The sequence below is a fragment of the Leuresthes tenuis genome, unplaced genomic scaffold, assembly GCF_036924035.1.
Source record: "Leuresthes tenuis unplaced genomic scaffold, fLeuTen1.0.hap1 SCAF_11, whole genome shotgun sequence".
NCBI classification, from domain to species: Eukaryota; Metazoa; Chordata; class Actinopteri; order Atheriniformes; family Atherinopsidae; genus Leuresthes; species Leuresthes tenuis.
Window position 1 is genome coordinate 10,196,574 of NW_027325365.1, and position 26,623 is coordinate 10,223,196.

At 39.9% G+C, this 26,623-nt stretch overlaps 1 protein-coding gene across 1 annotated transcript in view; it reads left to right on the forward strand.

The window, feature by feature from the left end:
* Positions 1–26,623, forward strand: part of enox2 (ecto-NOX disulfide-thiol exchanger 2) — a 107,362-nt gene that overhangs the window by 10,627 nt on the left and 70,112 nt on the right. Inside the window, exon 2 of the mRNA XM_072395370.1 lies at positions 16,128–16,274. Within this exon, the coding sequence (XP_072251471.1) occupies positions 16,128–16,274 (147 nt within the window). The remainder of the gene's footprint in view (positions 1–16,127; positions 16,275–26,623) is intronic.

The following is a 26,623-nucleotide window of genomic DNA, read 5'->3' on the forward strand; positions in this document are numbered from 1 at the left end:
TGCCATTAATTACAGTGTTGAGAATAGTCCCCAGTTTGCCTGGTCTAATGTTTGATGGATAGATAGATGGCACAAGGAGCGACAGAAGAGAACAAAGAATGCTCAGCCAAATCATAGCTGCTGGGGCCGTCCTGTGGCGGGATTTGTGGAGCATCATTTGTTTTTGTTGTTTTGGCAATTAAACAAGGAAAGACCCATTCAATGGACTCCGGCTGTTGGCTTGATTTCCCTTCCCTAATCTTCCCATAAGACCATATAATTAATGGTGGAATGGCCGGAGCGCCTGCTGTGCTTGTGTTAATGAAAGGGATTCATCTTGTTTATCCAACTTAGGCCTTTTTTTTTTAGATTCTGAGCTTGACATGGGTGTCATCACTGTGGTGGAGTTGTGGCATCTGTCTGGACCTTTAGTGACAGATGATATTGTAACAAGTTCTGGATGGGAAAGACAGGAATATTTTTAGCTGGTTTTGTAATTCTCATCCTGCTTTTCTTTGTTTACATTGTTGATTCTTTTTATCCCACTTTATCACAGATGTTTTAGCTTTCCAGGTTCAGAAATACTTGGTATTTGTTGACTTTTAAACAGATGTGGTCTTTTTATGAGTGGTTTGTCTTTGTCTTTATGAAAGTACAAAAAAAAGTGTGTGTATTCAAAATCAGAATTTGGAAACCAGCCTTATGTCTGGAGTTGGAATTCTACATCTAAATAAGCCTTCTTCCTCTTTTTGCTGGGTTGTTGATCAGTGGGATTGTTTCTGTGCAGGATGTCATCTCCATGAGCTGATGTGTCTATTCATTAACAGAAAAAACAAACTCAAACATACTTTAGTGTGCACACAGTACAGATTGCCTGCTATACGATTTAACCTGCCGCTGCTCCCTTCAGCTGTCAAAATTAAAGCATTTTATCTATATTCTATGTTATTGACAAGTGTCAGATGCAAACACCAGGTATAGATGTAGCCTGCAGGTAAACGGCTCTTGGGAAATAAAAGCCACACTCATTGTGGAAGTGTTTCTGTGGGCAACCAGCTGCTCAAAAGCAATATTTTGACAAAGGCTTATGAGGAGCTGAGCTGTTAGCATCTGCCTCCAGACCAGACCCTCATTAGCCAACACCAGCACCAAGATAACAGGCAAGATAGGCACCTCCTCAGCAGCACTTAAGAGAAAATGGCTTTCCAACAGCAAATTAAATTTTCGATAGACTCATGGGTGAGGAGAGGGTGGGCAGTGCAGGTGAAGTGGGTTTATCTGAGTGACATGTCACACAAATTCTCACTGATGTGGATCCAAGGGAAAACGTAACCCACTGGAGCTGCTTAAAGATATCCGAATAGTACGGGCACCAGAGATCATCCCATACTAGACCAGTTGGCTTTTATTGCCTTAAAATGTTATGGTTCCTTCAGAACCTCTTTACAGTTGTGAACCATTTCAATTAGCCTTATAAAATCTTTTTAATGACTAACATATGGATTAGTTGTTTTAGTCAGTCCATCATTAACTCAGTAACTCTTTGAATGATCAGAATCCCCTTTATCCAGAGATTCTCCTGCAAGGCATTACTTGACATCACATTAAAACATTTACAGGAGGTAACAGCACATCATGCATTGGATGATTAACCTGCCTTTTCAGATCCTTCATCATCTACATTCCATAGATGAAGTGACAACATAGTTTTTCATTATTCATTAATGATCTTGCTTTGGTCCTCTCAGGAATTCAGACCAAAAGTACGCCACTTGATCTTGGAGAAACAGACAGGATTACGGTGTAGCTGGCATCCATTTTTTTCAGAACTAGCACCAGCTTTTGGCTGGCTGCTCTGGGCCAGGAGGGCTACAAGGTATTTAGGGTTCTGTCTGTACTGGACTTTCACTAAGTCTGGCTTTATACAACAAAAGGTCATCAGTAATCTGTGTGTAATTCTTCCACAAATCACAAGTGTCTCAGTAGATTATCATTTCTATCCCTTAAAATCCACTTGTAGTACCCCAAAGCATCCAGACCTTGCATTCCGATAGGTTTAGATAGTTGCACCAGCCTAAATTGTCTAAAGTAATTCTAGTTCAAAATTAATATAAAGAATTCCCCTCTTGTTTGACGGCTTTTTCAGGAACATTTGTCATAGACTAAATAATACAGGCTTGGGCTTTTTGTTTAAATTGCATGGATAATTAGTGTGCTAAAGATGAAGTTGAGTTGAGGTCGAAAAGGGTTTTAATGACATTTGTGGCACTGTCTCTTTATGAATAATAATTTTTTTAAAAACACCCTGTACTTTTTCTCTGTTTCCTGGAGTTAGCCTGGCAGCTGCTTCTTCTGTTACAGGGTGCTCTATTGATTGAGAAGGAGATTGCAATTGATTGAGAAAGAGACTGAAATCACTGAATAACTCCAGTTTAGAGCAAGCTTCTGCTCTCCTGCCACAATAATGACACATTCCGCACAGGGTTATTAGGTTTTTTTGGCACTCGGGCAAGTTTATCTGTGCTGAAAACAAAGTGATAACATTTGATTACATGTTGGGTGTATATATGTTTTTTACTTTTCTGATATTCTAGACTGAGAGAAAGCTGCTGAATTTTTCACTTGGCCACAGTTCATCTTTTGAGGAAATAAAATGCATATATTGTATAATATTAAAGTTGTGCAATATCTGTCTATACCAAATCGAGGACATGCAGCACTGTTAACAGTGCTTCAGCTACCAGATGGCCTGCTCCCTCAATTACATTTGTTCAATGCATTAGATCTCTTAATGGATCTATCCTTCAAATGGAAGTGGGACTCTTTATTCATTACATTGCTGACTGGCCTCTGTTGTGCTCGGTTGCCTCCTCTAAAACTGTATAAGTGTGATCTATAAAGTACCTAATTGCTTTTGTCCTGATCCCCTCCACCACCAGGCCATTTACTGTCTGCAAAGATCATTTCCTGCCCTATTTCTGGAGCAGTCATCAGGGAGACTCAGCCACTGCAAAGTGAAATACCGTGGATGATATTGCAGTATTATTGTTTGGTTTATCTGTCAGATTATCGAAAGCTTGTCCCTTGCGAGATGGCATGGAATGTGCAACAGCTGGGAGTGTGCAACTGATGGTTGCCGAAGCACATCTTTCATAGAAAGTGAAGGATATATTTTTGCAAATTAGCCCCATCATGCAGTCAGGATAGGATGGTTCGAACAAGGAAAGATTACTGTTACTTGGTGAAAGGAGCATGTACTCGCTTTGCCTTTGTATATTTACAGTGACATGGCCTCTCTGTCACCCATTGGTTTTAGAGGGAGGAGCACCAAGCTAAAAGCTAATGCTAATGTTGCCTGGATTAGCAGATGAAAATGCTTATTCTCTCATTTTCCCTTCAGAACCATCCAAAATGTCCTGTGCATTATGCATATTTGCCAGTTCTAGAAATGCTTACACACTGCATTCACATTGGAAACCAGAAAAAGGGTCTGTTGGTCTGTTTGTCCAGTCAGCCAAAGAACAAGCAACAACCAATATGCTCAATATGAATTCTGCAGTTTATGAGCAAAACTGTGGAAAACGTGTCATCTAATCCACTGACTAAGTACAAACAACAAAACGATTGCAATGAATCAGAATACTTAACATGTCATCCAAGTTCATTCATAATTTCACCACATCTTGTGCATCAAGCTAATCACACCACCAAACATTGATCTTTGGTGGCTAATATCCACTTAATTATGGACTTATTCCTACATGGGCCTCTAGCATACTGATAAGTGGGAGGGAAATCATCTAATGATGCCATAATGAACTGTGTGGAAAAATTAATTTATTGAAGATGTCATGAGACAATTTGTTGAATGGGAAAAAGAAGTTCTTGTATAGTTGTCTGTTGGAGGCAGAAATGCACTGGAACTCGAGCCCAGCAGCCATCAGTAGTATCACACTTAGAGGCACTTCCACATTGATCTCACTGTTGATGGACTGCGTTTATATTTTACACACTCTTTTATATACGGTCTCTTTAGATGTAGGCAGTGGACTTTTCTTGAACCTGATTGTAGTTCAATTTGTGATTCTGTGGCTCCATTAGGGTAGACATGAATTACATAAAATGTAGGATTTGCCAGACTTGCTGTGCATTCATTTTTCTTGCCGCTGACAAAGCGCATTGAAGCAGACAGTTCTCAGAATATTTACAGCCAGTTTTTGAAACAACCACTTAAGACACATTTTCAAAGCAGTTTTGGGTTCTGCACAGACACAAGTCACAAAACGCGTTTTATTCTGGCACCAGTTGGCAAGGGAGGCAACAGTGAGGAGACAGATTTGACGCCATAAAGCTGTAATGGAGCATCAGTGGGTAAATGTGAGCAGTTTGTTGAGCATCAGCCTGCTGGTCCCAGGCCTGTTTTGATGCTTGATTTCTATAAATGATGTTATCAATTGGGAATATGTATTTGTGTATACACAAGTAAACATTTAAAACTGTCACGGTAATAAAAACAAATATGTCAGTGGTGAAAAATGCTGATCAAAAGTCCAATCAAAGATGTCCTAGTTAGAATGATAAGAGGAGGAAAAGGAAAAATAGTTGATATTAACATTCTCTGCTTAGTGATGGAAAAAGTCAGGTCTGTGTTCAGGCTATCTGAATATACTGAATGACCGGGTTTTTCTTTTCTTCCATGGTGCATAAGCATTATCCAGTATGACCAGGATTGTGAATGAGAGTTTCACAGAGCATGAGACACCATTTTCACACAGGGATCGGCCACCATAGACTTCAGACCTTAAACTCCATGGAGAATCTTTGGGAAGTGCTGGAGAAGACTTTACCCAGCGGTCCGACTGTCCCATCGCGAAGCATTCGATACAATATTCAGAACTAAAGCTGGTCAAGCAAAGTATTAGTGATAGTTTCTTTAATCTGTCGAGGGGATGAATGATGAACTCTTAATGCAACTTGATGCTGGTGCTGAGTACTCTCGATGTTTAAAAGGCTCTGCCAATATTGAAATTTTTAGTTTTAGTATTTATTGTCAAACTCTCTTTTTATTTTTTCTTATTTAGTTATTTAGTTAGTTTTTCCCTGGTTGCATTGTGTGTATCTTGCAATATTTACTTACCTTGGAATCCATTTTCCCTTCTGGCTCAAATAACCTGGGTTCTTGTAAAGTTTCTTATAATGCACAAGTGCATTTGTGCGTGTATTTTTTTTCTTTTCTTTTTTGTCCACCCAAAAGAGCACGGTTTCTCTAATTAGATCTGTGATTGATGAAAACAAAGTCAAGAGAGAAGTGTGAAAAATTCTTCAGATAATCATGGGATTTTCGCCCACTTTTGCCATATTTTGATGTCATTTCTGTCCGACTAACTGGCTCGGTTCATACACTGTGCACGTCCTCCGCAATTGTGCTCAACTGTGGCTGATTAAATGTTTCCACCTCATGGAAGTGTTCTGCCCCTGAAATTGAACCATCAAGGCACAAGCCATTAAATAAGCTGATTAGTTGACTCGAGTGCTTGGAAAACTATCTAACATGAATCGTGCTATTTAAGACATTTCAAACTTTTTCTTACAGCATTTTGATGAATATGGTGTCTGTCTTACCCAGACACACTTATTATCACAGGCCTGTTCCCAGTTTGGCTTAGACTTCTGATTTTGATGCGTTACTATTTATCTTGCTGGGGAAGTTTGCACGGGGGTCATGTTAAAAAAAAACACGATTCATTGTAACTTTCGTCATATTTCTTCTCTCTTTAAATGAGTCAGAGCTTAGCTTTAGCATGCATCAGTGGCAACCCAAGGCATTTGAATAAATCAAATAAATCAGTGCTCCTAAGTGGGTGTTTACTTGACTGAGTGCAGCCTATTGTGACCCCAACTGCTCCCAGCCTCCCCAAAGTACAACAAAGATGTTTTGCACTCTTGTGCCCCGCTTGGCTATTTTCTTTATTTATGACTTGGGTTTGTGTGGCAGCCTTTGGAATGGATTCTCCCTGACTTGTTCCCTGGTCATTACAGGAGAAAAAGTTTCTCTTGCTTCACTGAATAATTCCTTCTGGCACACAAAAACCCTCTTTGCACAAACACCTTTCCTCCCATTTTCCAGTGACAAAACAGCAAGGGACTTCAGACAATGAATGCTGACATTTTCTGCCACCGGGCCCATTAGCACTCCCATGTGTGACAAAATTTTGTTTTGTTTTCTCTTTCTGTTACTTATTTATTTTGTCTTTTAGTGAGAGCAAAACAAGACGAAAAGCAAGTCCAAATTTTTACTTGTATACATGCCCCTATGGCTTGATTTTTGTCATCTTTTTCCAACTTTTTTGCCTTGAATCTTTGTGTAGTTTTTCAAAGCCACAAGTCAGGGTGTGAGAAACACTGCTTACTCATCCTTATTATTATTCCTCTTAAATATTAAAGGGTTGCTCTGACATTTTTACAAATGATGGTCGCAGAATCATTGCTATTATCTTCGTTTAAGCTTGAAACTACAGACCTGAAGGATAAACATGCTCTCTCTGTCTTGGGCTCCCACAGTTATAAGATATACCACCACTGTTTTTTTAAAACAAACCTCCGTTTTAGCCCTGTGCATTGATAGCTGTACGCTTGTTATGCAGAAAAGGCTGACAAAGACGCCTCCAAAAGCCACCAAAATGCCAGCGACATGCTTGGCGTACGTTCCAGGACCCAACACGAATAAGACTTAACATAAGACAGGTCGAATTCTTCTATTTATTTCTTAAATTTTTTTATGTCACATTATTTTTTTTTAAACATTTGTCAGTTGTGGCTGTAACTACTTGCAGTTACTTGTGTATTAATCAGCAGTTATATCGAGGCACCGTGTGTTTAGCTTGTGATCAGCATCAGGCTTCACAGTGAGGGCTTCGGTGTGCTGGATCAAGATTCAGAGCTCTGACTTCTGGAGAATGACAAGTAGCCATCTGTTTTTTCTTCACTCCAGACCTGCATGGCAGCTTCATCTGGAAATAGCATCAAAGACAAAGACTTGTCTTTTGAAAATGGGCCGTTGCATATAAAGCTAGTGAGATCTCAACTGAATTGTCACTCAGAGGGTCTGTTACAATTGGATCAAGTTACAGTCGCAGTTGTTTCTCATTTCAATGAGGGGGGGGGGCGCTTCATGCACAAGACAAACACAAACAACGAAGGAGCACTTTTTACAAGTATTAATTGACACACAAGGGAATAAGGCCTCTTATCTAGTCTCCTTGAAACGAACTGTAGCCTCTGGGATGTTCTGAAATGCACTGACAAGGTGTGGGTGTGCTTTTCAAAACTCGGTTTACAAAGAAATCTGTGAAGCTGTGACACAAGCTGAGTAAAGCAGTTTGGGGAATTTTGATGTAACCTAATGAATCTAATTTTTAAGCACCACTGGTCACAGAGTCTAATCTCCCATTTGTTTTTAACATGTTGCCATATTTCTTTTTATACTCTAAGCTGTCATAGTCAATTCTCCTTTAACGAATTGTTACAGACGTCCGCACCATTAGATAAATATAATTAGTCAAGATGTGAAGGTTTTTGCAGTACAGTTCATCAATGCTCTGACCGAAGACAATAAAGTAAACACATTTATTCCTTTCTTATGAACACTTCTTATTCTATAAATCAAAATTACTGGAAAACAAATGGGAATATATGGATTTCTTCCACAGCACGTGACCTCAAAACGCTGCTGTTTTACTTGTACAGAGGGCTGTTTAAACTGTTGCAAACGACCAGAAAAGAATACATCTTTCTACTTTTAAAAGCTTGTGTCGGCGTTGGCAGCTGGTCCTCATAAATCTTTTGTGCTGCATGTTTCAGTCCATCCCCTCGCAAGCATAAAACATCAGCGATCTGAAGCAAATTATGGGGCAGCTGAGATTTCTGAACAGGTGGGAAATTATAAAGAAGTAAATAAAACAGGGAAATAAGAGGAAGGTGGCAGCTAAGCACCAGAGGGACGAGAAAGGCAAGACTGAGAAGAGACTGACTAGTTCAAGAAGTGCTGTTAGATCATTTACAGACATTGCACATTTAAAGCCCTAAAAGGAGGTTCAGTCCCTGTTCTGTCTTATTAATGGGGATGACTTGGCCCTTTTGTTTTTGAAGGAGCAAACATTTTCTTCTAATAGTTTCAATTTCACTTGTTAAGCAAAGATTGCATTTGTGACCTGAGACTCCTTTACTTTCTAGCAGTTTTGGCTGATGTATATGCTCAAGTTTCAGAAACTAAGGTTTAAAGTGAGCTTCCTAATGTACTATACTCAACCATGAGTGGAGTTTGCCTGCAGAGCCCAGCGTGGCCATTCGCAGCCGTTTATGTCGGCACTCGGACAGACACACAGCTCGCTCTGTGGGCCATTGTCGACGTACATTGGAGCCAGTGAATGTCTCATTAGCCAGGTCTCTGGAGCACAAAAACACATCAACATAGACTGAATGTTTGTCTGACAGACTGCAAATCGCTTCAGCAACTATTTCAGGGGAACAGTGAGCGTTTCCAAAGTCATTGGCATGAGAACACCAATGCCAATTATAGCCAAAGCCATGCTATAATAATGATACAGGAATTGCCCGCATGGCCAAGATATCCGTAGAACTGCAGCCTAACTCCTGGCGGCTTGATCTGATCATACCCCGTCTGCATCATAGTATCCTGTCTGTCAAAGCAGAGAACAGATGGTAAGAGCTGCGATTTTCTGTGGCCTTGAGAACAGGGGAAAAAAAAGAATAGGCCTCCTGGGAAAAACCTACATTTTAACTCTATTGCCTCCCACAAAGCACTTTGTGGTAACTCCACAAAGTGCCTGTGTGTCTGAGTTATTAGTGTAACGCTTTGCATTGCTCTCAAAGGACATTGCACATGAGTGTGTCAGCTAACATGACCTTATCAGCTGCTGTGTTGTCTTACAGACGTACAGTTGCTCACTCATTGCATGACAGAAAGGGCACGGGCCTTTGACAGTAGAAAGAGGATTAGACTGCAAACCCAAGATTCTTAGTGAGTTTAATGGAATAGAGATGAGTTGATGGAAGATTTAAATAAATTAACCTTCAGTGAATTACCCGAGGCTTGGAGGATTTATGGAGGGGGTCTGAGGAGGAGTTTTCTCTTACTGTCACGAATGTAATGAATAGTCATGACATTATTATGACACACTAGTACGTCTTAACTGAGCTCTGGTGTGAGGCTCAGCAGAAATAAGTGTTGGATATGTCAATAAACACACGTCAACTTCACGTTAAAAACCTTTGCATTTACTATCTCTCCCATGGCTCTATATGACACTGTGTGTGCGACATGCAGAGCAAGCGTAAATTTGTAAATGCACAGTGAGATACTCCAACAGTATTGTTTCAAAATGTCAGCACAACATCAGGGAATAGATTAACCTTTACCAAACCACCCTACTGTAAAAACATAATTCATTCTACTCAATTATTAGGATATTACCCCTGATTGGTGCCACTGACATTTACTTAAAGATACAAAATGTTGAATATTCTGAATATTCTTGGTACCTCTGATTAGAAGGTATTAGCATATAGCTGTTGGCATGCTGCGTCCCCCCTTCTAACACTGTTTAACCAGGAATGTCTCATTGAGAAGCAAAATCTCTTGTTTCAGGAAGTCTTGGTCAAGATGGTGGCGTTAAAAACAGCAAAAAGTTTCACTTAAAGCTGTTTCAGTTCTTAATACAGTATAAAATTCTATTTATTAATTTAGCAGATGCTTTATCTAAAGCTGCTTACATTTGATGCCTACATAAGGAAAACTGTAAGGCAGCGATGGTGATTATAGTCAAAATTGAACAGTTTTAACCCACCAAGACCTAATACAACATATGAGTATGCAAACAACCGACCTGTTTTGTTAATGATGAATATTCATAGCGGCAGTTTTTGGCACTTTGCTTCCATTTGCATTTGTGTTCCAGTTTGCAGAATTCACTTCACTGGCAGCACCTGCTACACAACAAAAATGGTAAAAGAGTGACTATGTTCCGTGTGAATTAATGCAAAGACTAAGCATTTAACTGGTGTCGTTGATTGGAAAAAAAAATGTGTATACATATACATGTCTACAGAGTGGGTCACATTTTCCACTTAGCATGTGGAAGTCTGATGAATCATTCAGCACATACTTGGACTTCATTATGGAACAGTTATTTTTTCCCAAGGTTTTACCTTTGGACTGTTGCATAACAGGTGAAATACCGTCATTACTGAAATGTGTGTTTACATACGGCGGGGGAATTGTCTACTTTCCTGACCGTGATTACCTCATCATTTGTTATGCTTGTACAACAGCAGCAGATACGAGTCGGTCTTTATTTGACGAGTCTCCATGGAAACAATCAAACTTAACTACTACATTCTGTATGATCTCCAGTTAGTTAAGAACTCCATGAGGACCAGTATTACTGCAACTTCTGTATTCAGCATAATGAATTCTCTCCAATAGATCTTCCATCACACTCTTGAGTGGCAGATTAGTTATTAATTTTCTGGTTTTAATGAAAAGAGAAGTTTGGCTTTACCTGGATGACATTTGTCCCTCTTGGTCAGGAACTTCAGCAGGTATAAAATAAACACCTAGAGAGTCTTTAAGGTAATTAACTAAGCCCAGAATAAGAGAGATTGTCAGTGAAACCCCACGACGGCATGTGTGATTGCAACAGAAAAACACAGACGTAGTGTAAGACTGCTGTGGCTCGTGGCTACGTTAATCGTTAATTGATAGTGGGATTCGTGGACTTGTTCTGTCTTGCAGAGGCAACAATCAGGGAAGTTTTTGCACCTCTGCTTTAGGACCAATATGGCTGTAAAAATAAGCACAAAGCCCTAAACCATAGATTTTTATTTAAGATGAGCTTACTCTGCCTGATGATGTAGCTGTAGGTCCTGTCTATTCTCCAATTGTTTGGAGTGCTTGTGTTTTCAACAGCTTCTTTGTCTACGCTATAAATACACAGGAAGTGAAAAGCTTCTCTAATAGTCTCTTGAGAATGCCAGAGCTGTTTGGCATTCTTTACCATCCATTGCTAAGCTACATCAGTCAGACACCTTGTTTATCCATCTGCTAAGGGTCAGAGTCAGCTACCATTTTTAGGAAGCTGCAAGTTCACATCCACAGTCTTTGTCCAAGGGATGTTCTGTTGTTCCGATGGACATCATGGGCTATGAATAGATTGACATCTCATTTTATTGCGGTGACTGAAAACTTTTTTTTAATTCGTTGTGGAGGATAATGGGTGTCACATGACTTGGTTTCGTCAGTAACATTTCAGGTTACTGAAGTCTAATTTGGGATCCCGTTTGTAATCTTGCCAGCTGCCACCCAACAGGTCCCAGCTTTATAGCCTGTGACTGTTGCATTGCTCCCACCCACTGCTGCCAGCTCTGTAGTAATTGCAATCCAACATCATTATGAATCTTATCTTTTCACCTCAAGCACAGGGTCTACATTAAATTTTAATATGAGATACGGAACCTGCAACAGTTCAGCAACTATAATACACAATAGCCAACATGTGTTGCCTCCAGGTTCTGAAATAACATCTTGAATTTGATGCTTTTCTTTGATTTACATAATTGTAAATGAGATAATTTAGGAAAACAAAGAAAGGGACTTTCAGAAACTGGGATGACTATCTGACTATCTGACTATCTAACTAAACACAGTTAGTTGCAACTTTAAGGGAGAAGTTTGTAATTGGTTTACATCCTAAGGTCTCTTTTTGAGTGTTTTGTTTGGTGAATCCCTAAGAAAGCTGGTTTGATTGTCTGAACAGTCTTAACCATTCAGATTTTTGGCATGCACCACAATCCTGGGCCACAAACAGGCCTGAACTTGGATGGAAAGGAGATGTGTCGTATGGAAAGATAAACAACAATAGAATATAGAGGAGGGATTTATGGTATCCTGTTTGTAATGGGATAGTGGCTCTGGGAATTGCTGCTCCCACTTCTCTTGCCCGAGTTGAGTTTGACACAAACCTCACGAAAACATCTTCTGTTTCTCAGCTTAAATTCTCTTGGATGCATCCAAGTGTGATTTTTATGACCCTGGGAAACTGGGGCAGTGTTTCTGAAGGCTTTTCGTTATCTCTTTGTGTATCTCTATATTATATTTTTGATCATATGAACTTGAGCAACATTCTCCCATTTCCATGTCTCCTCTGACAAAAGTCACACTTCCTGACTTTCAGATGTAATCTTTTTAAAGCACAGGATTGTGTATAGCCTGTAGTCCCTAATACAGTAGTACACTGCTTACCGGGCTGTTTTCGATGTTTAATACAAAGTTAGATGGCATTTGCCTTTTGTCTCGATGGGTGGGTGTTCCCAGCCACTTTGCCTGTTTGATGATACAAATCAGTGGAGCAGAAAGGTAGTTTGTTGTCAGACCGAAAGGGTTTAGTAATGAAGTGGAAAAGTCACAGAAGCTAATTCATCTCGGATGTTGGGAATATGTTAATACGGTGTGCCACCAGCTGGCCCTTAACCTTGCACAGATGAATGGACACACAGTAGTGTGCATGGTCTATAAGTTTCTCAGTGTTATCTTAAGTTAATAGTCCACCGCTTATGCCTTCCCCTTACTGATGCCCTTCCCCATTGTACTGAGCTGATGTACGTTTCCTTATGCTATTTTTCATACCATACCATTGGTTTTATTAGTAAATAACAATTACATGAAGCTTTATTGGAGAATTGTAGAATTATGTTGGTAAGAAAATCATTGGAGCTTAGTTTAATGATGGTTAAAGCCCTGCTGTCTGACTGAAAGATCCCAGGTTCAGTTCTTACAGCTTCCTATAACTTAAAGGCATCATTAGAAAACAAATTATAGTCTGTATTTAATGGCTCTCATTTCGTTCTTGGTTGTTGGAGCAAACATGATTACATCTAACTGACACGGACTGCTGCGTACATGGTATATTGGATGTTTTCGGGTGAGCTTCACGTTTATTGAATGGTATGATTGTGAAATCTTAACTATAAAAATAAACTGAGGCCACCATGTTTATTTGAATGAAAAGTTTTGGGGTTATTTTGTCTGATGATTAGTGGAAACCAAGAGACCTTCAGAAAACAACAAAACCAAGTCTTGTTTTAACCACTTCAGTTAAACATGATACTAAATCTACCAAATGATAAAAAAATGTATGTTTAATCTTGTCATAAGTTTGTCAGGTTGTGTTTTAGATCAAATAATTAACATTTCTACTGAAAACACTGACAGCACTAGGCAGGATTTAACCTTTTACTGCATATGATTTAGTGATTTCTACATCACTTTGCCCCACATTCACAGTATAGACTCTGGCTCAACTCCAAGGGGGTCATATGGGGTCTTGATGATCCACTGACGTTCACTGTGTGTCCTCTACATTCCCGGCTGTCTGTACCATTAGTGCTGCCGTTAATAATACATGCGTGGTGTAAGATCAGCTCAGAATCATTTGTGATAAATCTTGCATTGCATTCTTTAACCTAAAGTTTGTCTTTCACCTCAGCTGTTTTATTTCCTTAATCTACTCTGCAGCCCCTCTGTCCGGTCTCCACCCATCCTTCTGCTATTTCTTTTCTTCCTTCCCCCCCTGGGGAGTGATACTCACTGCCTCTGCTCCTCCCTCTGGCCAGATGTTGAAATTTAAACATGCCATTCATCAGTCTACAGATACTCGAGTAGCAAGGCAAACGAGGGGCGATGACCCAACAAAGACGTTGTTGATATACAGCCTTATACACACATACAGACACGAATGCACTCATAGTCCAAAAGCTCTGTTTCTACCCTGCTTTCTTTAAACAAACATGGATTGGCTCTGACTCTGACTCAGGCCCTGAGTCTCAGAACCATCCACCTGATTTGTGATATAATTCCTTCTGTGTCCAAGCTTTACTTTGCAAACACCATTAGCTAAGAGCCAGACGATGTCCTGAATATCACAGAAACTGTAAAAAAAAAGCTTCTCCCTCTTAATTCTTCTTTGAATTGAAGCCATCTTTGTGTCACATTTTAAGAAGACCTCTTTTGTCCTCCAGGAGAGAAGTTTGTAAAATCTTTGCTTAAGGGCACCAGCATGAGCAAAAGTGAACTTTCTGTCCTTCATCTTGAACTGTAACAGCAGACACCAAAGCGGAGTGATATTTCCCTTCCAGCTGTTCAGTGCAGTTTCACTTTTTCCATGGCTCCTCTTTGCCTTTCTATCTGGGAAGTCTTCATGACTGAAAGGCTGTCTCTATCGATGTAAAATGTAGCTGTTTATTGGTGACAGGTTTAACTTTGGCAGAGTAGTGGCTTTATTTCACTCCAGAGGATTGACCGTCATCTGTAAAGAAGTGTGACAGATGGCTTTTCAGTGGAGATCGACCGCAGAGATCTGTGGGAGTGTTTGAGCCCGGACAGAAGATCTATCTCAAGTCAACCCATATTCCACCCACTGCTTTAACATATTTTAAGTCCTTTTTTTCTCAAGTTGTTTTTCTGGATCATCAGCAGAACATCAGCTTCTTCTCCGGCAAACTTTGTACTTTTGTTGTCGATGCCTAACAGCACAGTGAAGGTCTCCATTAGGTGGAAAGGGTTTGACAGCATCCTGATAGTTTGATAAGATCCAAAAGAGGAACTTGATAGTCTGCACTCCCATCCAAGGGGCACTGGATCTCCAGTTTAATTTTTATCTGAGTCTCTCATTTGTCAATAAGTGTTGATCCTCGCTGCTGACTGATGGAAGTCATGAAAACTGATGACACAGTTGACATACATTTATAATCTCATCTGTCGTCACATGGGGGAAAACTCACTCACGTGTCCTGGTAAAATAATTCTTCCCAAACTGCTACGTTTAGAACATTTCATCCAAGTCTTCTTTTGTGAGAAGCACAGAAAAACAGCTTTGAGTTCCTAATAATGATGATGTTTTTTGTTTTAGAGCACTGTCTTAGTTGAATATAAATTGATAAGGGTTCTTCAGACCTCTGATTGAGCTGCAGTGAAGTGGAGCTTCTGATCTGTTGTGCCACGGGAGAAAAACAAATTTGAGCACAAAGAACTGTGATGAATTTTTCATGAACACAGTCTTGAGTCTCTCCAAAACCCGGCTTTGAATTATAAACAAATATGACCCTTAAAAAAACGCAGAGAAGCTGAAATATCCAGCAGAAAAAAAAAGAAGATCACAAATTATGTTGCAAACCCACAGGACTCAGGGATAATCTCACATCATTTTTGCTTATATTGAACTTCTTGTTCCACAGATGTTTTTGTCCTGGTTGTCATATACATATATATATATATATATAGAGACATGTATGTTGTATGATCAGATTTTCTAAGGAAACCTTGTGTCCTCTGAAGTGTTTAGTAAACTTGTGTCAGTGCACAGAATATCTGAGCTTGAATATTTATCTTACATTTACTACCAGATATCAGCCACAGTGAATCATTTGCACGTGTTGCTGTGTCTTAGTGCTACTATGTAAAGCTTCAGATCACTCACAATTTAGTGCTCTTTCATGTAGAGCTGTGCTAAATGTTTAGAATTAAAAAGTCACCACAATATCAGCATGTCACATAGGATTGCTTAGACTGCAGTAAATTGCGGGCGGTTGACCTTTTCCGCTTCGGACATTTTGACTTAAAATAGTGGGACGTGCACAGATGCATTGGAGAGGCCTGCGTTCCTGCGTGCACAGGTGCAGGAGTGAAATGTAGCCCTCATTAATTCCCCTGAGCTTAACACCTCATACTGAAGTATTTGATTATATAATGTAAGTCATTCCGCTGTATTCATCACTGATATCACATGTTGCATGTTTTCCAAATATCACGGCGCCCTAATTTCATATTAAGATCAAATTATGACTTAGTTGGACTTTTAGTTTCTCCTGATAGAGAATTTAATGATGTGTTCAGCTCAGAATCTTAGATAACTTCAGTTCGTGCTTTTTAAGTGGCGTACCAACCACATAACCTGGCAGCTGTGTATATCATCACATGATCTGCAACAGTGTGTGTTTCAGTGTTTTTCCCGTCTTGTTTGAGTGTCACTGCTTCATTGAATCTAATGTTTTATTTTGTGTGTTCTGCCCCCCAGGACTCAACGCTCTGCCCTTTGATCCATCGTCCAACAACGATCCCCTCCAGTTCAACAGTTCCAGCGGGCCACTGGTGACTGAGTGCTCTCCCTTGGAAAACACTGCCGAGAGCAGCAAGAAGAGGAAGAGAGCCAGCCTGCCTCCAGGTACTGATGGCTATCTCACAAGTAATGCCCCACTGCCTTGGGATTACTCTATAATCTCAAATCCCCTTTTATTTCTTTTCCCACAGCCTTGTCGAATTCTCAATAAAAGTGTCTAAAATTGCAACTAGAAAATGCCTTCGTTCACTCAGGAGAACTTCGATATAACAGTTAGATTTCATACCTTGCTATTCCCTTCCTCTTCCTCTACCAACATCAAATGACTTTAAAGGGAATTGTGGCATAATCCTATTATTTGATGGCAGTATGGACAAAAAGTAGCTTATTTCAGTCTCCGTTGTTTTCCATTATCTTGCCATGTCCTGAGGCTCTGGTTGTCTGCCCTGTTTAGAGGTCAGGCAGCTGCAGTAGGAAACTGCTCCACTGAGATTGTTTGTGTGTCTGTGGGTGTGTGATTGACTGTCTGTTACCGTGCCAACACAGCCTGCCAATCACAGCTCCAACACGCCTTCAGTTCTCTCGCACAAACGCTGACCTTTCACGCTAGGAGGGGCACACAGATATGTTTGTGTCCATGTGTTTATGTGAGTGTGCTATAATTAAACAGTCATTTAAGTAAGCGGTGAGTCGCCTGGTAATGTGTCAAAGTAAAGAAGGACTTTCTAATTAAAGAATGACGAAGTCCGGACTAATTAATTGCTTTGTAAGTAGAAAGAAGAAGGCCCTTTAGACAGAGAGGTGTTGTTCTGTGTTCTCTGCTTCCTTGGCAATGCTAATTGGTCTGGATTAATACTCCACATTAACACAGCCCTAATCGACTGTTCATCTTTCCTTCACATCTGTACATGGATGAGTCCACAGCTTGATAACTTAAATTACATTTTAATTCACTGACCAAGTTTGAATATAGTTGGGGAAATTTATCATAGATGATTGCCTGACAAATACGCAGAATCTGTACAAATGATGAATTTAGTTTGAATGTTAATAGCTTTGCATGATTCTTTGCACTTCCGCTGCTTACTATAAATTAGTACCTTGTACATGGGTTACGTCTTAATGTTATGAAAGGAAAGGTGTTGTTTTTGTTTTTTTTATTGAGCTTTATTGTCACTCTGAGTTCTATTTTCTAAAAACAACATTTAGGCCAACAATGGAGGAGGACATCCAGTCCACATACAGAGCATCCAGGATCATGATGAGCCACTTAAAGTGTCAGTTATGTTTAAAAAGAAAAAAGCTCCAAATGTGTGTGCTTGTACTTGGTGAAAGATGATTGCACTTGTGGGAAATAATGCACCATTTTCGGTGCTCTGATTTCTATGTGATCAATAAGCACTGCGTTTTCTGAGGTCCCTCTCAGCCCATCACTCTTGTCAGTGCGACCAATGCAGGATTGTTTCTGCCATTGTTGTGGCAGGAATGGTGTATTTTTATTTTTATTTTCTTCTTCTGTCACAAGAACGAAAGGAGAGGCAGAAATAATCCCCTTAAATTGCCCAGAACAACCAACTGCTGTGCCAAAAGACATTAGCAGAGCATCAATATGGTGAGCTTTTACGGCTTTATAGGAGAACTTAGTACTTTTTTGCACAATTTTACTTAGAATCTACACTATCGTTATGCGTTAGATGTTATGAAAATAGCTTGATGATCATTTTGTCCTCACTTCCATTATGTTTTATCAAATATAAAGCTGTTATGGTTAATGTGGGGGATTAAAGGGAGTGTATTGATATCAGTGGCATAGCCTTTGTCTGATGTTTGTTAGATTTGAAACGGCTGATAGTACAACAACACAAGATGGCTACGTTATACATAATAAGTCAATATTATGCTGTGTTTATATGCTTTATTTGTTTGATGAGGCATAGCTACACTAGGTTTGCCTTCTTATGTAGATGTAGTTGCATCTGCTATTTCTCCTCAACAGCTAAATGGGAGACAATTGCTGCATTAACATGCTTCTTTCTCCGCAGTGATGTAGGGGTCACGCTAAGATGTTTCGGTTTAGCGGTTAGTGGATGTCAGGAGCAACTGGAGCCGTGTACTTATTCTAGCTCTTTTTTCTTTATAATTACTTCTACACTTGATAAACACATTATGCGTCCACATAAACAAACATTTGTTCCACATAACTCTGCTGCACTGACTTCCAGTTACTTCCAAAGACATAGAGGACAACAAACAAAATCACTTGTTTGATATGGCCAATGAGAAATTCAAGTCATCCTCAAGTCAGTCAGTCTTAATTCCATCCTATTGATGGACTATTTGCTGCTGATCTTTAAATCGCAGCATTAGAAATAAACAAGCCTCCCGATTCACGCACTAATTTGGAGCCCTCACCTCGTGCGATCAGTCAGTGAAAATGTTAGATGTTGAGTTCATATTCCGTTCACTCATCCTCGAAATAGACGTTCACTTGACACACAGATTCAGTGTAACTAATTATATTTTAAGTAGTCCAGAGTGAAAAATGTCCAGAGGAATTGAGTGATTGCAAATCATGGAAATAACGGCTGCTCTGTAGGATGTGTCGACTCTATGGGAAACCGAAAAAAAGGAGAAAAGATCAGTGCCGTGCCTCTGTTTGAGTCCCGCACTTTTGAGGCACTGAATAGTTTGAACATTTCAGCATGCTGTTTTTAATTAAACTCTACATTATTGCCCATATCTGCAGTCTAAAACAAGTATTTTTACAAACTACAAACAAATTAAAAAGAAAGAACCATAACAATGAATGAAGAAAATTCAGTTAAAAACCTGTGTGTGTGTGTGTGTGTGTGTGTGTGTGTGTGTGTGTGTCTTTCAAAAATCCATGATTAGCAGAGCCTTAGGGCAGCAGGCACACTGTAAAGATTTTTCTACTCTAGTTTTTATCAGTTTTACAGCACAGTCAGAGATGGCCATTTCCCCTCAAGTCCTGCTGTATTTAAGCTGCAGGTGGTGAGGAGATTTCGAAATGATGGTCTTTTTTTTTCTTTTCTTTTTTTTTAGCGAGGCAGTGTTTTCTGCTTGCAATGAATATAAATATCAGTTTAGGAGCAAGTGCATAAGCTGGATTTCAATATCTCGTGCCCCTTTATGTTGAAGTAATACTAATGATAATTCCTATTTGAGCTTTTCAAAACAAAGTTAAGTTAAGTGTGATTTTCAGCTGAAAGCAGAATGAAACAGAACGCGTGTGAGATGAAGATGGACATAAAAGCAACAATTGAATAAATGAGAGATGGGGGGGGGGCTTTACAAAGTTCTTGAGGAACTTCTGAAAAAAGAAAAGTTTGTATTAAAGACATTTTTCAGGCCTGAGAGCAAAGGGGTTCCACAACAGCGGGAGGTCCTGTCAGCTTAAGTAATGAGGTGTTTTCACTCGCTGCGCACAGACTCTGCCTGCAGCACTCTGTCTGTTTTTGTTTTACCAACATCCTGTACCCGTGCAGCCTCTGATCGGTCAATGAGAGCGCACTCTTATTGACGTACGATCACATAACCAAAACACACGTATGTAACATGAGCATCAATCTGTTTAACATGCAGTCTGCTTTCACTGGAATTCATCTCTCTGTCTTCGTTTGTGTGCAGTAACCAACTGTGTGGAGAACGCTTGACCTTTGCCTGGATGGGTTTCGTGCAACCCCGGGCAACAAGGTCGCTGGACTGAAAAAATGATTGATCGTTGCACATCCGCATTTTCAAAACAATGGGCAAATGTATGGATTTATCCAAAGCGTTTCTAATACCAGCATTATGTCGTAAAAATCAGTTGGATTTCAACACAGATGCCAGTTAGAAGCCAGTAAAAAGAATTGTGCTCTCACCAATCTAACCATGCATTAACCTTTAGTGGGTGTGGAGAGAGAGGGGAATTGAATAAAATGCTATTGATTCTGCAGGCGAAAGGTTAATGTCATCAAGTCAGGGAAAATAAGAATACATGTGTTTGGAGCTTGTGGCGATATTTCTGAGCTGACTGCAACAAAGTGACATGGCATATTAGGAAGTGTCATTTGGACATACATTTGTTCAGCCCAATGGGAACATGTTGTAATGGTGATAATATACTGAAATGTATTTGAGCATCGATAACACCTAAAATAAGTGTTTAATGCATTTAGAAACATTTTTGCAGACTGGTGTACATCTCTGACTCTCGTCTTGAGTGTTGAGCTTTGAGCACAAATTGTGCTTTACTCCCCATACCTGCACAGGGGCCATGAGATGTAAAATTCATCATCTGCTGTTGTCCACAAAGGCCTGCGCGGCCGAAAATGTATGACGGTATAGGCCGAGGGGACCGATAAAAACCATCCACCTATGCATACAGACAGTGTAGTTTAAAGAGAGCTGCCCTTTTGTGTTGAGCCACCGTATCCTCGACTACAGAAAAGCTGCATTTTGACAAACTTTGGTCCTTTGAGACAAACGCTGCTTCTTTTATTGTCAAGCAGATCATTCCAGATGGCTCTGGCAAAAACAAAGCAACGCCGTGGAGCTAAAAAAGGTTAACCTGGCTCAGTTCAACACCATCTGGCACGATGCCATGTCAGTCACCCAGATACGTGCTGCCACACTTTCCAGTGTGAACAGTGTGGTTGTAATACATTACTGTTGTGACCACCACCGTGACTTGTTGTTACAAACCATTGTGCTGTCTTTTGGCATCTGATGAACACATTTTTTAGACGAGACCTATGAGGGAAATCTGTGCTCAGGGTTTGTATTAGAAATTGTCAGAGATATTTTGTCAGTACAAGGACTGTGTGAGCCTGTAGTTCATACCCTGTCGTTTTGCTCTGGCCTCCTTGTGATAAATGGTTTTCAGCCTGACTGAGTTTTTCTGTGTGGAGCAACAAAACGGCAGAAAGCTGCAGTTCACTGAACGGAATGTGGTTTCATATTTGACAAAGTACTGTATAATAGTTTCCTGTGTTGCATGCACCAGTATTCCTTTTTTTGGCATCTTTTTTGGGAAGTAATGAATCTGAGTCTTAAATAATGTAATGTGATTGCATTCACCCGCTACTGGCAGGCAAAGAGCTGCTTGAAGGTAAATAATGAAATGAGCTACTAAAACTGTCAAGGATGACAATCCACTGAGATGTATGACTGTCGTTTTCTCACAGTGTTGCATGTGTGTAAGTGTGCCGTTGTGACTGCTGGGTGCTGAGGGGGGAGATCTACAGCTGAATGTTTGTGACGCCACACGGTGACACAGAAGATTTTTATTTTTTTTTTCCACCAAAATGAACTAATTTGCTTCCAATGCTGGCGCACTACGAAAACCAACGAACTCTTGCAGTCTGAACCTGGGAGCTGCATGCTTCTGAAAGGCTCAGTGTAGTAGGAATGTTTTAACTCAAAGAAAGAGTAGTATCTGAGCTGACTGACAAACCACAGAAGGCTCCCACCCTCTCACAGAGATAACGACTGCACAATGCCTGCGTGCCTCTGTGAACGGTGTGTGCTTACCATAATTGTTAATATCATAGACTGCTCTTGATCCCGGTCAAATTGGACTTATCGGATCCGGTGTTCTGGATCTATTGATGATCATCAAGCAAGGCAATTAAATTGGAGTTCATGCTTTGTCGCATCAACCGTTTCTCTGCACAGTGATTATTTTTTTTAACATGTGCTGCCATGCTCCCTGTCACTTTACTTTATGCTGCAGTGGTCAGGGATTTAGTGCCATTTCACCTCCTCTTGCAAAGCCTACAAATGTGGAATCTAAATAATTCAGTTCCAGAAGACACTCTGGCGTGTCTGTAGACTTAAGATAAAGCTAATGGTAAAGAGCATATATATAAGATATAAGAGATCTTCATCTGGCCTCTGTATTCTTTTTATTTCATTTTATTTCCCCATGATTAAATCAAACAGAGCAAGGTTCCCCATGGCTCCTTGTTTTTTAGTCAGCAACAGACAAAATAAATGAATGATAAACAGAATATAATTTACTTTGTCACTCATGTTCTATAAAACCAGAATGCCACATAAACTACTCTATAATGATGTAATCTTTACAGGGAAATATTTGAAGATTTGTCTCCACATCAAAGCCTAGAACTTTAGGGAGGCATAAGACATTTGAGGGTATAATATCGTTTGATTCCATGCAGGAATTAAGACAAGACATCCTATTATGTCACCCTGGACTACTTAATACTAAAAACTGGACAACACAATATCCTAAAGCTACTGCGGAGTAATTAGTAATGGAAATATGTAGCTTTTTCTCCATTAGGTATTTCATGCTAGATGTTGTGCTAATGATGTTGCCTCTGGTATACTCAATTTTTCTTTTTTCTTTAACAGACTTAGAAATACTTTCCATAACATAGATACCACTAATTGAACCTAAAGCACTTATACTTCTGTAGAAGAGTGCTGTGCTTCTCTCGTGCTTCCTTTGTGTCTAACCCCCCACCCCCAGCCTTACTTAGTTGAAATAGAATCTGCCATTTCCTCTTGAGTGCATGTTCTCCAACAGAGAAGACTGGCCCAAGATTCAAGGGCTCAGATGCTATTGAGAGGTTTTATCTACAGTGTTTTTCATCTAGACACCAGCGACTCTCACATCTCAACACATCTGAGACTGCCCCAAAACACCATGAATAATCGCTCTCTCAGATAGGTTGGATTGCTTGATGAATTATTTATCTTGTTGATGCAGATGAGCTTTGTTTTCTACTTCTAATGGGGCAACTCCTGGTTTCAACTAACCTGTGTAGCATATTGAACTAATTTAGATTGCCAGGGGACTTCTGGCACCATGTGACAGTAGTTCTTTAGTCTTTGATGTGATGCAAAAGGTAACATTTTAAAGAAAGCGCTAAAGTAGAGATCACAAGGAGAGGGGTAACCGACACAAAAAGAGCAAAGAGATTTTTTACCCACACATTTCTCTGTGGTTGTTCCTCTCGGACATCGGTAACCCCTTGATGCTCCAAAGGAATTTTATTTTTCTGAGCAGCACTGTGCCCACAGCAGCATATTCATCACAGCCCCTCTCCTTCTATCACCACCTCTCCCTCCCCTTCTCCGTCCTGCTGTCTACTCTCAAGGCCTCCAGCAGGGTTAACTGATCCACACCAGATGCGTCTCACTGCCTGACATTAGTGCTCTAAACCAGTGTGATGAGCATGTCCTGCGTCTCTCCTCTTCATTATTCCGCCAGCTATTTTCAAGAGGCATCAGTGCACAAGTGCTTCAGGAAAGATTGGCTGATGACTATTTAATCAAAACCAGGCTAATTTATACAAGTGAATCGTGAGCTGTTAGATCAGCTGATCAGTTGATATTTTCCAGCAAAGTGCTGTATATTAGCTAATTGCCACATACAGGACTGCTTAAACTCCACCTGAACTGTTTTGGCTTCGCCCCCCTCCGTAACACTGGAAGTGGGAAAGTGCAACGCTGTGTAGATCCTCAGCGACTAATCATGTTACACCTGCATTTTACCAAATATCTGAACAGTTTTTTTGTATGTACATTTCTTGCAGTTAGGACTTTCAGAGCTGGAAGACAGTGGGAGCCTTCTAAGGTAGTCTGATGAAAACTAACCTATGCTTACAAAGCCATGTGAGCTACTGCAGATCAGTTTTCCATCCACACAGCAGCTGAGTGATTTTTCTGTGTAGGTCATTGGTGAGTGCTCAGTATATCTAGACTTTGGCTGTTCAAACATGTGTTAACCTAACATTAAACTGTCCCGCACAGAATTTGCTTAATTACACCATTGCGCACAGTTTATTTTGTATAGCGCCAACTATTGCAATTGATTTTATATGTTTAGAGTAGAGGCAAATGTTTGCTACACCCCTACTCATTCATTTTCAATCGGCAGATACGCCTAAGCTTTTGACTTACACTGTATATGCACAGTGCTGAGCCAGGATAAAAGTCGCCACCTGGATATGAATAAGTAAATAGCTGAAGTCACACCATTGGAAAAGTACTGAGGTGGTTCATATGGTTCAGATGGCAACAAGCTGTTTAACCAAAACCTGAGCAGACAGCTAGTTTCTCATTCCTTGAACAACCATGTCGCAGCACAAACTCTATGGTTGTGAAAAAGATGTAACCCTTTCTCAGAAGGGTCACATTATTGGTCTACATTAAGTAAACAAAACAACTAAAGACGTTTATGAAAACTACCAAAATTGGGCCAATTACTGCCCAATGCATTACTGAAACAGGGAATTGTAGTGAAAAATCATTTTCTAAAAAGAAAGGTGGTCAGAAGAAGATGCTGAATGATTGCATCAGTGTTGTAACATTAGTCTCTTTCACACAAGGCTTTTCAAGTGGTCTGTGTGAAAGTACAGAGGCAAAACAGGCTTGCCTCGTCTGTCCTTGTACTCATCAATTTTTCCACAACGCAGACTTGATGTGTAACAGGACACAGCAATGTGGGGCTGAGCTGCATCTGTATGGGGTGTGTTAGGTCAGAAGAGGAACAGCTGTGGGTACATTAGGACTTATTTTCTTTTTCTTTTTGCCTAAAAGGCTCAACTGATGGGTGAAAGAGGCAATTAAAAATGAAATCCTCAATCCACACACACACAATGCAAATACAGTTCCAGGTATCGGGAATAGACAGCTGTTGTAACCACATCAGCCGAAAGTTCTTGGTTTAAAGAAAAGCTTTATTTGAATCCATGATTATTTATCCTCATTTAGTTTGCCCTGACGGTTGACGTCATGTCAGCAACATGACGGATATTCTCCTTTACTGCTGCCACTCCTGCTGTGTGAGAAAGCAGCGCTGCCTGTTTGCAGCTCTTCCAGAGCAAGAAACCCCTGCGTTATTGTGTACTCTGCCAGTGCTCCTCACTCGTCATCAGGTGGCCTGTTCAGGTGAACGTGCACAGTGAGGTGTCGCCCACCCATCCATTTTCAAAGTGGGGCTTAATGCTAGTATACACACAACCAAGGGAGTGTCTGTTGTTGTCAGAAGTCTTCAGCTGACTGTGTGTGAGCCATTTTAGGTGCAAACAACATAACAAGGCATCGGACAGAAAATACAGGAAGCGACAGACGGTACAAACTGTGCAACATCTTTACACATAAAACATGTAAGAAACACATAAATGTACACGTAAATATACAACTTTGTGTTGTATATTTAGTTCTTTGTGACTAGAAATGCCATTTTTGTCAAATAATGAAAGGATAATGACAACCCTTTTTTTTTAATTTTATTTCTATTTTTTATCACTCAAAGCAACAGGGGTATCCATTTCATAGCTTCTTAGTAATGACTGTGTTACATCATTCCACACCCTGATAGATAAGAAGAATGTCTTCTCCAATCCTAGATATGTTTCTTTTTGTTTTCCAGCTTCAGTCAGAGACATGCAACAAAGACAAATGCCTTCATCTGATTCCATGCCAGCAGTGCTGCTTTAGCATTACCAAGTTATATTTTGTACCCTGCTTATACTCAGCCTGTGATGTAGACTTTTGAACAGGACTTAGGTTTTCTGTTGGAAGTGTTGACACCTCATCACAGATGTCCACGACATAAAGAAGACAAAGAGAGACGTTGTCAGTTAACCATAAGAAATCTAGATTGACATCATTAAAAGGAATGATGAAAATGAAAAGGGACACGATCAAAGTGTTCCATCTTATTAAAGTATATTCTTACAGATTTTTTTGCAGTGGTTTTGAAATACTTACAAATTAAACTGATCAAATGACAGTTTAACGAGCTTCACAGTAGGGCCAAACTGTTATTTTTCAACTGCCAGTTCTTATACATCGTGGAATTCTTTGGGTTTTTTGGCTTCAAACTGGTGTCAACAGAGCAGCGGCTTTGTTAACAGCTGCTTGACTTCACCCTGCTTGGCCTGAGTTCCCCCTCAGGTGTTGGTATTGTATAAGGAGGGCTAATGGGTTTAATCTAAAGTCAGCACACCAGATGATTAAGGATATTAAATTCCCAGCTTTGTTATAATGGCGTTCACCAGAATAGTGTTTGAGTCATTTGTCAAAGCCACAAAGAAGTGTTTTGTTTGTTTTTCATGACAACCTTACACTGTCTATTTCCACACATATGTAACACATTGGTTTATGCTTTTTGAGGATAAAAGTCTTTATCTCTTCCTGTGTTTTGCTAAATAATTCATATACACTTAGGTCTTGGCTGTGCCATAGACTAGTGTGGATGAAGCTTTTCTAATTGAAGTGGTATCACTGCTTCGCTTAGCATTATTCATTCATCTTTTAAAGAAGAGAAAAGAGTTAACAAAGGCTTCCAATAACAGTGATCTCACAGTGCTCTTTTTATTTTTTATCATCGATATTAAATTTCTTTTTAAAATTAATTTTGCAGACTATTCCCAGTAACTGGAGCAGAAAATGTGAGGGATTTATTTCCCATA